Source organism: Muntiacus reevesi, chromosome 10 (assembly GCF_963930625.1).
Source record: "Muntiacus reevesi chromosome 10, mMunRee1.1, whole genome shotgun sequence".
NCBI classification, from domain to species: domain Eukaryota; kingdom Metazoa; phylum Chordata; class Mammalia; order Artiodactyla; family Cervidae; genus Muntiacus; species Muntiacus reevesi.
Genome location: NC_089258.1, coordinates 56,540,814 through 56,554,282, shown reverse-complemented (window position 1 = coordinate 56,554,282; position 13,469 = coordinate 56,540,814). Strand labels below are relative to the sequence as shown.

Sequence of the window (13,469 nt, the reverse complement as noted above, 5' to 3'; positions counted from 1 at the left end):
CCACTAAAACATATTTCGAGATGCAAAAAAATCTTATGCCTATTTCCGTAAGATTTAGAAATTTTACCATGAGAAGATTCAGAATAACTCTAAATGGTTCATCATCAGAGTCACAGTAGGTATGGTCCTCCCATGGTGTCCTCAGGGATTGTTTCTAGGACTCTCCTGCATCCCCGGGCCAAAATCCATGGATGCTCAAGTCCTTTATATAAAATGCATAGTGAGTACATGCTTTCGCTTCAGTTGTGTCCAACTGTCTGTGACCCCATGGCCTGTAGCCCAACAGGTTTCTCTGTCCATTGGGCTCTTCAGGCAAGAATCCTGGAGTGGGTTGCCATGCCCTCCTCCAGGGGATCTTCCCAATCCAGGAATCAAACCTGTGTCTCTCTTATGTCTCCTGCCTTGGGCCCCATCCTTTTGTTTTATGAACACTTCCTCACTTTCTGGTTCTTCTACTAATTTTCGCATTCATCAGTGGATATTGCCTGTGACAGTTACTTCTGCAGTGTTCCTACAGCGATTTTCTGTTTCCCCCTCTCAGTTTAATCAAGACAAGCTGAAGATATTTAGGGACTTTGATTTTTCTTCCCAATTTCACAAACTGAATGTGTTCCCCTAAAATACAAAGCTATAAAAGAGACCTGGGCTGGAATTGCAGTTCTGACTCTTCGGGTTATTTGACCTTAGGCGCCTCTGAACCTTGGTTTCCTTTGCATTGTAGGGATATAAATACCTGCCTTACAAATGATCAGAAGATCTAAGTGAAATAGTGCTTGTAAAGTTTTTTTATTTTCCTTTGGCTACACTGGGTCTTCGTTGCGGGGGAAGGGGGTAGGTGGGCTTTCTCTAGTTGAGGCGCCTGGGGGCTTCTCTCTAGTTGCAGTTCTCAGGCTTCTCTTGTTGCAAAGCATGGGTTTGCCCCGAGGCATGTGGAATTTTAGCTCCCCAACCAGGGATCAAACCCACGTCCCCTGCATTGGCATCTTGGCATGTGGATTCTCAATCCCTGGGCCACCAGAGAAGTCCCGCATGTAAAGTTCTTAATATCAAGAAAGGTGGATATTTTTACTCTTGCTTCCGTCAGCACTGATGTCGCCTCCTCGTGGCTTCTGGATCCTGCTTTCTAACACGCAGATCCGAAGGTGACGTGACCTTCTTCAGGCCTGTCTGTTGCTGCCTGTCGTTGTCAGCAGTGGTTCCCAAGCCTAGCTTTTGATCAAAATGACATGAGGGGCCACTCCTTTGAGGTCAGCCCACCCTCGTATTCCAAGGGTGTACTATCTGCTGCCAGTTTAATGAAATTCTGCTTGCTTGAGCTGTAACTGGAAAAAAAAAAAAAAAATACAGGAAGCATCTTTAAAGATATATAATAAGCCAGTCTTACCGACTAGAATTGTGGTGGGATGGGTTCAGTCCTCGTCTATACTCTGGAACAGTGAGGCCAGGATCCACCACAGGAGACAGGATTCTGCAGCCCCCTCTGAGGCTGATCATGTCAAGAGAGAACCCCTGCTCCCCGCCATGAAATGGCCAAGCAGGACCAAAGCACGAGATGAGCAGTCAGGCCAGCAGTTCTTAGACATTCCACCTAGTATCTGGGTGGTCTTGCTCACTTAGCTCCCTCTTATATACAGGTTCTTGTGCACCTGTGTGCTCACTCAGTCATGTCCAACTCTTGTGATCCCATGGACTGTAGCCTGCCAGGCTCCTCTGTCCATGGGATTCTCCCGGCAGGAATACTGGAGTGGATTGCCATTTCCTCCTCCAGGTGATCTTCCTAACACAGGTGATCTTCCCAAATGCAGGCATCTGCTGCATGGGCAGGTGGATTCTTTACCCCTGAGTCACCTGGGAACCCCGAGTACATTCTTGAAGACCATTTAACTTAAAGCGTGCACAGATAAAACTGCTTTCCTAGTAGGAAGACATAGAATGATTGTTGTATGAATTTTTTTCAATGCTCTTTTACTCCTTTTTAAAAAAATCTTTAATTCTAGTACATTTCAGAGTGTTCTTTCTCTTGTTTTGATTCAGTACAGATGTATATTGTGAAAAGATGATCACGATAAGGTTAGTTGACACCTCCGTTGCATCACAGGCAGAGAACCGAGGTTGGCTGACAGCCATTCTAGAATTGATTAAGGTCAAACTGCCTTCAGTCCCTGGGAAGCTTTGACCAGAACCTTACAAGCTTCACCAGGATCTGAGCAACGTTATAATGATAATAATAGCGTTCATCAAGGGCATGCTATTTGCCACGCACATTTTGTAAGCCTTTATATTGAATTTCCTGCCAAATGAAAGACCCACAGATGCCTGGTATCTGGACTTAGTGCATTGTCTCCTGACCCACCTGTGCTTGCTGCCCTGTATTGACCTCCTGGCCAGCCTCCCAGGCCCTCCTCGGCCTGGTCCTTCTTGGCACGAAGCCTCATGGTTATCCCTAGCTGTGCTTGTCCATCTCAAAATCTCACCCACCAAGACTGTCTCACTGCTGCCCTCCTAGGGCAGTGCTGTCTCAGACCAATGTTCCAGTAATGACCCCTGACGATTTTGTCCAACTCTGGAACTTTCTGGCTCTATGATTCTGCTGAGAGGTGCCTCCTCCTACAGTTATGTCTCGACACAAGCAACTTGAAATATAAAGTAAGTTCTGTGTATAGATGGATACTAAAACCATCAATGATTGACACATAGACAAATACAAATTTGTTTTTAAATGTTCTGGAGATGGGGGCACTGCTGAAAAGTTCACAGGTATGTCCACCCAAGTTTACTGTCTCCTGTTGACACCCTGAGTTAAGAGGTTCATGTTACTAAATTCTGAGGAAGTCAGTGAGAGAGTTTAAATTGGGCAGAGATGAGGGATAACAGCAAATTAAGAGATCACCCTTTCCCTTGACTCCTCCCTTTGGTTAGCTCAACTGCAAAGTTAGAGTTGACTTCTGTCATCTAAAATTCTACCTCTCCGTGGGTGCTTGTATTTCTGGAATATTCGCCCCAAAATAATATGGTTTGCCGACTAAAACAGATGGACAGTGTGAGAGTTGTGAATTAAGTTTTATTTGGGGCAATTTGAAGACGGCAGCTCAGGAGACAGCAGCTCAGATATCTCCAAGAGGCTGCTCCAAAGAGGTATTGGGGAAGGACAGTGTGTGTGTGATTTTGCTAAAGGCGTAATGTTGGGAGCCACCGGGACAAGAAAGGAACCTGCAAGGCAGCTCTTCCCCTTGAGGTTGTCCCAGGGGCCCGGTATGTCCCTTTCTTCCTTCTGTCTTACTGTTATTGGGCTTTCTATTAATTTTTGGAAATGATAATTTATAGTAATAAGGCCTCGCTGGAAAACTCCAAGCCTTTTTGGAAATGCTTAAGATTGTTCTGGCTCAGGACATGACCATAAACATCAAGTCATAAAAGAAAAGGCCACAAGTATAGTTTGGCTGCTTGCTTAAAAGATTATAATGTTCTAGAATAGAAAAGAGTAGAAGTGTTTAGATTTAGAAGTAGATATACTGCTTTAGTTTACTTTCTCTTTGGTTGAAAGGGTTTTCACTATTGCTATTTCCTTGCTGCCACTTGTTCATTGTTTCCCTTTCTTTAAACAACATGGGATATTATGGATATTTTTGTAAAGTTAGAAAATGGGGTATATAAGATTTTAATAGAAGATTTATATTAACCAGCTTTACTGCCATTATTTTACTATTAATAGAGGTGTTTTGCTGCTTTAGAGGTGTTTTTGCTGTTTAATAGTTAATCGTTGTAAATTGGGATTTTGTGGTTTCAGGTAAAGAAAAATATCAGGTTTTTCTCATGGTACTGTTTTCAGAAATGTCAAACATGTTACTGTGACCCTTCCCATGTATTGTTTTATTGTCCAAAGAATTTACACTATACCTGAGAGTTATGAAACATTGTTTTTGTTAGAGTGAGAATGTTAGGCCATTGAGGCAAGAAGATTATGTACGGGATATTTAAGTATAAACCCTGTAATCGGAAACGTTCTAGATGAATGCTTAGGGGAAAAACATGGGGAAAAAAATATTGACGGAAGCATAAACCAATATCTGATGTAATATGTGGTGACTTAAGGGGGAGGTAACATTCATTCTATAAAAACTGAACTATCCTAAAAATTAAAAAAAAAAAAAGGCTACCTCTTCTACTCAACGTCTGTGTGTGTCTGTCTGTCTGTCTTCTCTTGCCGACGCCATTCATCCTGAGGGTTCCCCTGGATCCTGCTAGGGCTGGACCCAGCAGTGTAACACGTGCAATCAAGCATATATATATATATTATTTTATTTTATTTTATTTTTTTGTAGAAAGTTTCTGCTGGTCTCCTGAAGCTTCTGCTAGTCACACGAGTCAGTCACCATGCAAATCCCAGGGTACACTTTCCTATCCATCCAGGTGGAAGCCAAGGTCATAAATTAGTACCACAAACCCACAGAGTCCCATTTGGTGCAACCCAGTGACTCTCTGGTCATCTGCCCAGTCAGTTCCATACCAATCACTGTCTCTAAGGGTAATAATACGTAGGCACTGTTCATAAGGCACCCAGCCTAGTTTCCCAATGTTACTAGGCTGATTATCCTTCAGTTCGGTTCAGTCGCTCAGTCGTGTCTGACTCTTTGCAACCCCATGAATCGTAGCACACCAGGCCTCCCTGTCCATCACAAACTCCCAGAGTGTACTCAAACTCATGCCCATCGAGTCGGTGATGCCATCTAGCCATCTCATCCTCTGTCATCCCTTCTCCTCCTGCCCCCAATCCCTCCCAGCATCAGGGTCTTTTCCAACGAGTCAACTCTTTGCATGAGGTGGCCAAAGTATTGGAGCTTCGGCTTCAGCATCAGTCCTTCCAATGAACACCCAGGACTGATCTCCTTTAGGATGGACTGGTTGGATCTCTTTGCAGTCCAAGGGACTCTTCAAGAGTCTTCTCTAACACCATAGTTCAAAAGCATCAATTTTTCGGTGCTCAGCTTTCTTCACCATCCAACTCTCACATCCATACGTGACCACTGGAAAAACCATAGCCTTGACTAGATGGACCTTTGCTGACAAAGTAGTATCTCTGCTTTTTTTTTTTTTAACCTCTGCTTTTTAATATGCTGTCTAGGTTGGTCATAACTTTCCTTCCAAAGAGTAAGTGTCTTTTAATTTCATGGCTGTAGTCACCATCTGTAGTGATTTTGGAGCCCCAAAAAATAAAGTCTGACGCTGTTTCCACTGTCTCCCAATCTATTTTCCATGAGGTGATGGGACCATATGCCATGATCTTAGTTTTCTTAATGTTAAGCTTTAAGCAAACTTTTTCACTCTCCTCCTTCACCTTCGTCAAGAGGCTGTTTAGTTCCTCTTCACTCTCTGCCATAAGGGTGGTGTCATCTGCATATCTGAGGTTATTGATACTTCTCCCAGCAATCTTGATTCCAGTTTGTGCTTCCTCCAGCCCAGTGTTTCTCATGATGTACTCTGCATAGAAGTTAAATAAGCAGGGTGACAATATACAGCCATGACGTACTCCTTTTCCTATTTGGAACCAGTCTGTTGTTCCATGTCCAGTTCTAACTGTTGCTTTCTGACCTGCTTACAGGTTTCTCAAGAGGCAGGTCAGGTGGTCTGGTATTCCCATCTCCTTCAGAATTTTCCACAGTGTGATTTAATTGTTCCCAAAATTGAGGAGCTTTTAAACTTAAATGACCAAAGCCTGTTGTTAACTGTCTAAGCCCATCTCATAATGTGGGGCCAGTGAGTGGGGGTTTCCTTTTAATCAACGAGATGTCATGAGTTTTGATTGAGACTTGGCTCGTTGTTTTGATTGAGCCTTATGAGCTGAAAAGAGACTTTATGACAAGGGTCAGAGCAGGTATTATCAGTTGGCCAGGTGAGAGGATCCCATCTATTAGGTTCATGCAAAAGTAACTGCAGTTTTGCATTGTTGATCTTTGCCATTTGATCTTGGAATCATACATTCTTAAATAAATAGAGGGTGTGAGCTACTGCAAGGGGCCTCAGGGAAGTGTCTGATACCCCCATGCCCTCCCAGGCAGTAGAGAGCCCTGCGTGGGCAGCAGGTGTCATCTGGCCCTAAGGGGCAGGTGAGCCCTGGACCAGGAGTGCCTCTGGAGTTCTTCAGTTCCGTTTAGTCGCTCAGTCATGTCCGACTCTTTGCGAACCCATGAATTGTAGCACGCCAGGCCTCCCTGTCCACCAACTCCTGGAGTCCACCCAAACCCATGTCCATTGAGTTGGTAATGCCATCCAACCATCTCATCCTCTGTCATGCCCTTCTCCTCCTGCCCTCAATCTTTCCAGCATCAGGGTCTTTTTCAATGAGTCAGCTCTACGCATGAGGTGGCCAAAGTATATTGGAGTTTCAGCTTCAACATCTGTCCTTCCAATGAAACCCAGGACTGATCTCCTTTAGGATGGACTGGTTGGATCTCCTTGCAGTCCAAGAGACTCGCAGGAGTCTTCTCCAATGCCACAGTTCAAAAGCATCAATTCTTTGGTGTTCTGCTTTCTTTATAGTCCAACTCTCGAATTCATACATGACTACTGGAAAAACCATAGGCTTGACAAGATGGACCTTTGTTGACTAAGTAATATCTCTGCTTTTTAATATGCTATTTAGGTTGGTCATAACTTTCCTTCCAAGGAGTAAGCATCTTTTAATTTCATGGCAGCAATCACCATCTGCAGTGATTTTGGAGCCCCCAAAAATAAAGTCTAACACTGTTCTGCTGTTTCCCCGTCTATTTGCCATGAAGTGATGGGATCTGATGCCATGATCTTAGTTTTCTGAATGTTGAGCTTTAAGCCAACTTTTTCACTCTCATCTTTCACTTTCCTCAAGACTCTCCTTAGTTCTTCTTCACTTTATGCCATAAAGGTGGTGTCATCTGCATATCTGAGGTTATTGATATTTTTCCCAGCAAACTTAATTCCAGCTTGTGCTTCTTCCAGCCCAGCATTTCACATGATATACTCTGCATATAAGTTAAATAAATAGGGTGACAATATACAGCCTTGACGTACTCCTTTTCCAATTTGGAACCAGTCTGTTCCATGTCCAGTTCTAACTGTTGCTTCCTGACCTGCTTACAGATTTCTCAAGAGGCAGGTCAGGTGGTCTGTTATTCCCATCTCTTTCAGAATTTTCCACAGTTTATTGTTAACCACATAGTCAAAGGCTTTGGCATAGTCAATAAAGCAGAAGTAGATGTTTTTCTGGAACTCTCTTGCTTTTTGGATGATCCAGCAGATGTTGGCAATTTGATCTCTCGTTTCTCTGCCTTTTCTAAAACCAGCTTGAACATCTGGACGTTCACAGTTCACGTACTGCTGAAGCCTGACTTGGAGAATTTTGAGCATTACTTTACTAGCATGTGAGATGAGTGCAATTATGCGGTAGTTTGAGCATTCTTTGACATTGCCTTTCTTTGGGATTGGAATGAAAACTAACCTTTTCTAGTACTGTGGCCACTGCTGAGTATTCCAAATTTGCTGGCATATTAAGTGCAGCACTTTCACAGCATCATCTTTTAGGATTTGAAATAGCTCAACTGGAATTCCATCAACTCCACTAGCTTTGTTTGTAGTGATGCTTTCTAAGGCCCACTTGACTTCACATTCCAGGATGTCTGGCTCTAGGTGAGTGATCACACCATGGTGATTATCTGGGTCATGCAGATATTTTTTGTACAGTTCTTCTGTGTATCTTTTTCTTCTGGAGTTCTCCTGTCTCTATTCCCACCCCGCTGCTCCATGGTTCACTTGCAGGAGGAATGAGAGGTCTCTGTGGTTGGGAAGATCACGTGATGAAAAGACAGGGCAGGGCCCCAGGCTTAGCTGCCTTGAGGATTCAGGTGCCCAGGAGCCTGAGGGCTGCACCTCCAGTGTAGGGATGGAGCCGGCCGGGGCCAGGGCGGTGGGGTTCCAGGCCGGCTCTGCCTCCAGTGCTCTTGGCCCCAGATCACCAGGGATGGAGGGCGCTGGTCCTAGTGAGTGCCCTCCATACTCTGTCCCCAGAGACCTGGGGCCAGTGGCCAATAGCAAGGTCAGTGGGCAGGGCTCTGGTCCCTCTCCCCATATTAGAAAAACCAAACAAGAACTCAGGATCCTCAGCCCCTGCAGGAGATCCTGGAGCCAAAGGAGACTTCCCCAAATTTGTCTGCACTCCCGAGGAGGTGGATGGGCCTGAGGGGCTGCTGGTGGTACCGAGGCTCGGGGTCCTTGTAGAGTTCAGGCAAAGGAGGGAAGTCCACTTTGGGTCTCTTTACTGGTCGCCGTGACTGTCAACTAAAAATGATGCACACTGTGAGCGTTGTGAGTTGAGTTTTATTTGGGGTAAAATGAGGACTGCAGCCTGGAGACAGCACCTCTGATAGCTCTTGGAAACTGCTCCAAAGAGGTCAAGGGGGACGGGCAGTGTATATGTGATTCTGGCGAAGGGGGAGTACATGCCAATAAGCACGTTTTTTTTCTTTTTTGGTAGAGTTTCTTCTGTTCTCGTGGAGCTTCTGCTAGTCACGAGATACAGTAACTAGCAGAAGTATTTTAGTGCTTTTCTGAATATGAGGAAACAACTGGATATGAGGGGAAACCAGTTCCTGAAAATATCTGACCACCATCCGAAGACCTTCCCTGCCAGTTTCCTGGAGTACAGAGTGCCTCATTCCTGAGGCACTCATTCTTCATCTCCACCCTAGACTCCTTGGGAGGGGGGGAGGTCAGAGCTCAGCGCCACAGCATCACGTGACTTCACCATTGTAGAGGTACAGTAGATGGCAAGCAGCCGTGGCAAGTGCCCCTTTGTGCCGGGGTCCAGCCTCGGCAGGATCCAGGGGGTACCGTCAGGATGAACGGCATCAGCGAGAGAGAGAGACGGGAGACCAGCCTTGATAGGGCCAAGTCTGCAAGGGAAAGAGAGAAAGAGAGAGAGAGAGAGACAGACCAGACAGGGGGTGCAGCAGAGTCTGGCAGGGTCTGGCAATCCTCTATTTTTTACCGTAGCTTTTATACCCTAAGTTAGTATATTTCTAAGGGGAAGATAGTTTAACATTACATCAGCTTGTCCTTCACGAAACCAGGGTGTTTTCTGCATACTTCTTTGTTTATGAGGGTCTTGTACAGTATCTTCTGACCTTGGGGCCTATTAATATTTTATGCAAGTCAGGTGAATATAAACCTATTTTCTGTTTCTATGGTGACCTTAACTGAAAGGTAGCAGTCTCATAGGGCAACAGTACAGAGTAGAAGTATAACCTTGTTAACACAAAAGTTAATCCTTCTGCAGAAGTTGTCAGTTGCGTTTATCTAAGAAGTTTACCCCACACTGACTCTACAGCTTCAGTGAGGCAGCCTCTGCCTAGCACTCTTCGTTGACAATTAACAACCATCTCATTATTACTACACTAGGGCTAAGCTCTTATTTTTCTAGATCTTTAACTATATTACCAATGGTTTCCATAACACAACCTTAGCACATTAAGAGTGAAAACACAGCAAGCAAACATTAACCCAATAACCACTTTTAGAATAATTTTTCTTGTGTTTTCTAATAGAACTCCTTCACCCCCCCAAAAGGCTCTATGTCTATTAGAGTCTTTATATGATCAGGTTCTTTATGCTATTTTATGATTAGGGTATTATGAGCAATCATGCATATTAGTACCAAGGGGATAAACACATTTGCCAAACAAACTAAAACTAAAATACCAGCAAAGGAGTTTAAATTAAAACACTCCTTTCATCTTGGATAATCTCATAAGATACCACCAGCCAGGAAATTTATTGATTAAAGTTCTAAATTGATTCTGATTTGGGAAGAGATCGGGGAAGGCCTTCTGCCTGTGTCACAGAAATTAGGGAGTAGTCTATTGAAGCAAGCATCAGAAAGACAGATATCATCTTTGAGGTGAGCGCCGGGGCAGCTTTTCAGAATCCCTGGAAACCTGATCCGCCTTGCCTGTCAGGCTTTCTCCTGGTGACCTTGTCTTGGGTGGGCTCTCACTTGTTGGCTCCGGGCACCTTTGGTTTAAGAGTTGCACTCTCTCTCCCCCCTGGTGTTCATCCCAGGTGGTTTGGGAACCTGACTTTTCTGAAGGAGTCCATCTCCAGACTTGCTAGTAAAGGGTGAGCCTAGACGTTTTTAAAAGGGGGTGCTGTACCTTTAAATTCTGAAAGTGAACTTGGCTCAGGAAGGCCAGTAGTCAAGGTCCAGCCCCTAGAAGAGAGAATAGCTGCAGTCTCTGCATCCTACGCTGGGGTAGGCTCCTGGTGGCATGGCAGGGAAGCTGGGGGTCCTCTTGCTGGCCCTTGTGCTCAGCCTGGCGCAGCCAGCCTCGGCCCGCCGGAAACTCCTGTTGTTTCTGCTGGACGGCTTCCGAGCAGACTACATCAGCGATGAGGCCCTGGAGTCCTTGCCTGGGTTCAAAGAGATTGTGAGCAGAGGGGTCAAAGTGGATTACTTGACCCCGGACTTTCCCAGTCTCTCTTATCCCAATTACTACAGCCTCATGACCGGTGAGTACCCTGTCCTCCTCTGGGTGGGGAGGGTGGGCTGGAGTCCATCAGGAAGAGTGAGCTCCTGGCATTAGAAGCGTGTTTAAAGTTTCCGTCTGCCTTCGTCTTTGGGGAACCCAGGGATAGGCAAGAAGAGCGTGTTCTCGGCTGAGATTCCTTCTTTTTTTTTTGGTGCATGAATGCGTTATTTTCCTAAAGTTATTCCCTAGGACCTGTTTTGGCTTTGCAGTGTGGAGAACAGAGGACTCTATGATTAGATGATGGTTAAAGTGGTTATTTGTTTTGCAAATTAAAAATTCTAGCCGACTCCGTATATTCTAAGTTGAAATTTAAAAAGTCAGCAGGTCTTCGTTTGTATCAAATTCCTTCTCTCCCCTTTGCTCTGCGGTCATCTGTCATCCTGGAACTGTTTTGGCTTGTTGGGCTATGAAAGTTACACGTGGGATTCCTGCATGACTCAGAGGGAGTATTCAGGTCATATCCTAAAGTATTACTTAGCGACACTACTTGCTCCTTCTTTTGCCTTTCCGGGCCAGGTAAAATGACAGGGAGAAGAAAAAACTAACGCATAGTTCAGATTCCCGTTTTTAACTTCTAGCATCTGTTAAGAAAACAAAACCCAAATCCCCAGCTCACCCAGACTGTGCCGACGTTTGGGAAAGCTGACTTTTGCTTCAAGATAAACTTCACCTAGGATTGCAGGCACACCAAATGTGATTCCATGAACTCGGTCCTCTATCTGTGTCACAGAATGTACCTCCTGATGGCACAATGGGATTCCTAGCTTCCAGTGGGTTTACCAGTTAACCATTGTAAGGGCCAGCAAGAGGCACTCAAAAGGAATTTAGCAAACTGTCCAGGGACGCTGGTAAAAATGCACTGTTATTGATGATGCTTATGTAGGACTTAGCTCTGTGCTCTGAGTATAGGGAAAAACTCCATGAATTATGTTAACAGGAAGGGAATGAGAACTCTTGTATCTCATTATGGATCTTTACAGAACAGCAAAGCCCCAGGATTCTGGAAAGACAAATTGCTATGTCTGTCTTCATACATGGAGACCGAACGCATGTGTACATCAAAATGCTATAAGATGAAGGAGGGGAGAGAGTTTGGGAACTAGAAGTAAGGGCATGGAGAGGAAAGAAAATCTGGACTGCACACAGCAAGGAAATTACTTGTCCGTTTTGAAACATTTCCCTCCGACAGACAAATGATCAGCATCTCTAAGATCTTCTGGTCCTTACTTGGCACGGCTCTCCCCTTGCAGGGAAGGAAGCTGTATGCTGGCCGCCGGGCCACACATAGATGCTATTGTGTGTCGCAGCCCGGCTTCCACTGTGTCTGTCCAGGGGTTTTCACACATGCAGACCACCCCCCACAGCAGTTGTCTTTCAGAGCCTTGCCGGGAGACTCAATTCACAAACTGCCACGTGCACTTTTCTCAGTGTCAGTAAAAGATGAAGAAAATCCAGTCTGAGCAAGCCAGACTCCAGTGAGCAAAAAGGGACCATTACAGTCTCCAAGAGAAGCCAAGCCAGTGACACGACCCTTTGTTCGTCAGACACCCCTGTTGCTGATATCCCTGCGAGGACGAATTGGCACAAAGCCTCCGTCACGCAGACACTTTCTTGTCAGGCTGTGGGTATCGTCTAGTCTCTGGTCTAGCCGTGACAGAAGGGCTCTTTTCATGGGGGGGACAGTGCAGATCCCAGGAATGTGTGACAGAGATCTTCTTTACTTTCAAATGTGCAGGCTTCAGTAGCAGCAGCACTAGGGCTCGGTTATTGCCACTCCTGGGCTCCAGAGCACAGGCTCAGCGGTTCTGGCCCATGGGTCCAGATGCTCCACGGCCTGTGGGATCTTCCCGGACCAGGGCTTGAACCCCTGTCTCCTGTATTGGCAGGCAGGTTCTTTACTACTGAGCCACCAGGGAAGCCCCTCCCCTTTTTGACTTCTATGAAAGCAGTATTATGTATAGGATGTGTCCTGCAAGACATGTTCATGTGCAGATGTCTTTGGGTGTGGCTTGTATAATACACAGAGCGGACATAAGGCTTGGAGCAGGACTGTGGGCTGGGTGATGCCCGGCCGTGAGGCTGCTATCATGTCCGCTGCCCTGGACCTTACTCAGGGTGAAATCTACACTATTTCCCCCAATTTCCATGCTTATTTTCCCACCTGATACTGAAAAATTCCTCTTTATATATATATATATATATATATAAGGAAGGATATATCTGTTGGGAATTGCACGTAGGGTTTGAGCATTTGAGCATTTTATGAACCAACAAGAGAATCATGCTAGATCTCTTTGGTACCGAAATACACACTGTCTCAAGGTTCCTCAGAATCCCTAAGATGGACTATAATCTCACTTCCTTACGTGAATTATTGCCTGTAACACATAAAGCTCTTGGTGTTCTCTTTGTGTGATGAGGAATGATGGGTTACTGGAAAGAACTTGGTCTTGAAGCTGGGAGAAGGTGGTGGGAGTCCTCGCAGGGTCGGGAAGACTTCAGGCGCAAGTCATCACTGTGCCCTGAACCTCAGTTTCCCTAGTTTCTGGGTCCTCATCAGGCCAGAATCTCAGCTGCTGCCAGAAGCAGGCATGAAATGGGAAAAAGTCAGGACTGGCACTTCTTGGGAGGTCTGTGTGTTGTGTGCTCAGTCATGTCTGCCTCTTTGCAGTCCCATGGACTGTGGCCCTCCAGGCTCCTCTGTCCATGGGATTCTCCAGGCAAGAATTGTGGAGTGGGTTGCCATTTTCTCCCCCAGGAGATCATCCCAATCCAAGGACCGAACCTGAGTCTCCCGCATCTCCTGCATTTGCAGGACTCTTTACCACTAGTGCCACTGGGGAAGCCCAAAATTTATTTGCAGCAGGACAAATATGGCTTCCCCGGTGACTCAGCAGTGGAATTTGCCAGCCAGTG

The 13,469-nt window shown here is 45.5% G+C and overlaps 1 protein-coding gene across 5 annotated transcripts in view; it reads left to right on the top strand.

The window, feature by feature from the left end:
- The first annotated feature begins 10,248 nt into the window (after nucleotides 1-10,248).
- Nucleotides 10,249-13,469, top strand: part of ENPP6 (ectonucleotide pyrophosphatase/phosphodiesterase 6) — a 101,795-nt gene continuing 98,574 nt past the window's right edge. For all 5 annotated transcript variants that reach the window (XM_065947587.1, XM_065947586.1, XM_065947585.1 and 2 more), the window contains exon 1: nucleotides 10,249-10,533. In XM_065947587.1, coding sequence (XP_065803659.1) covers nucleotides 10,293-10,533 — 241 coding nt within the window. In that variant the 5' untranslated portion in view covers nucleotides 10,249-10,292. The remainder of the gene's footprint in view (nucleotides 10,534-13,469) is intronic.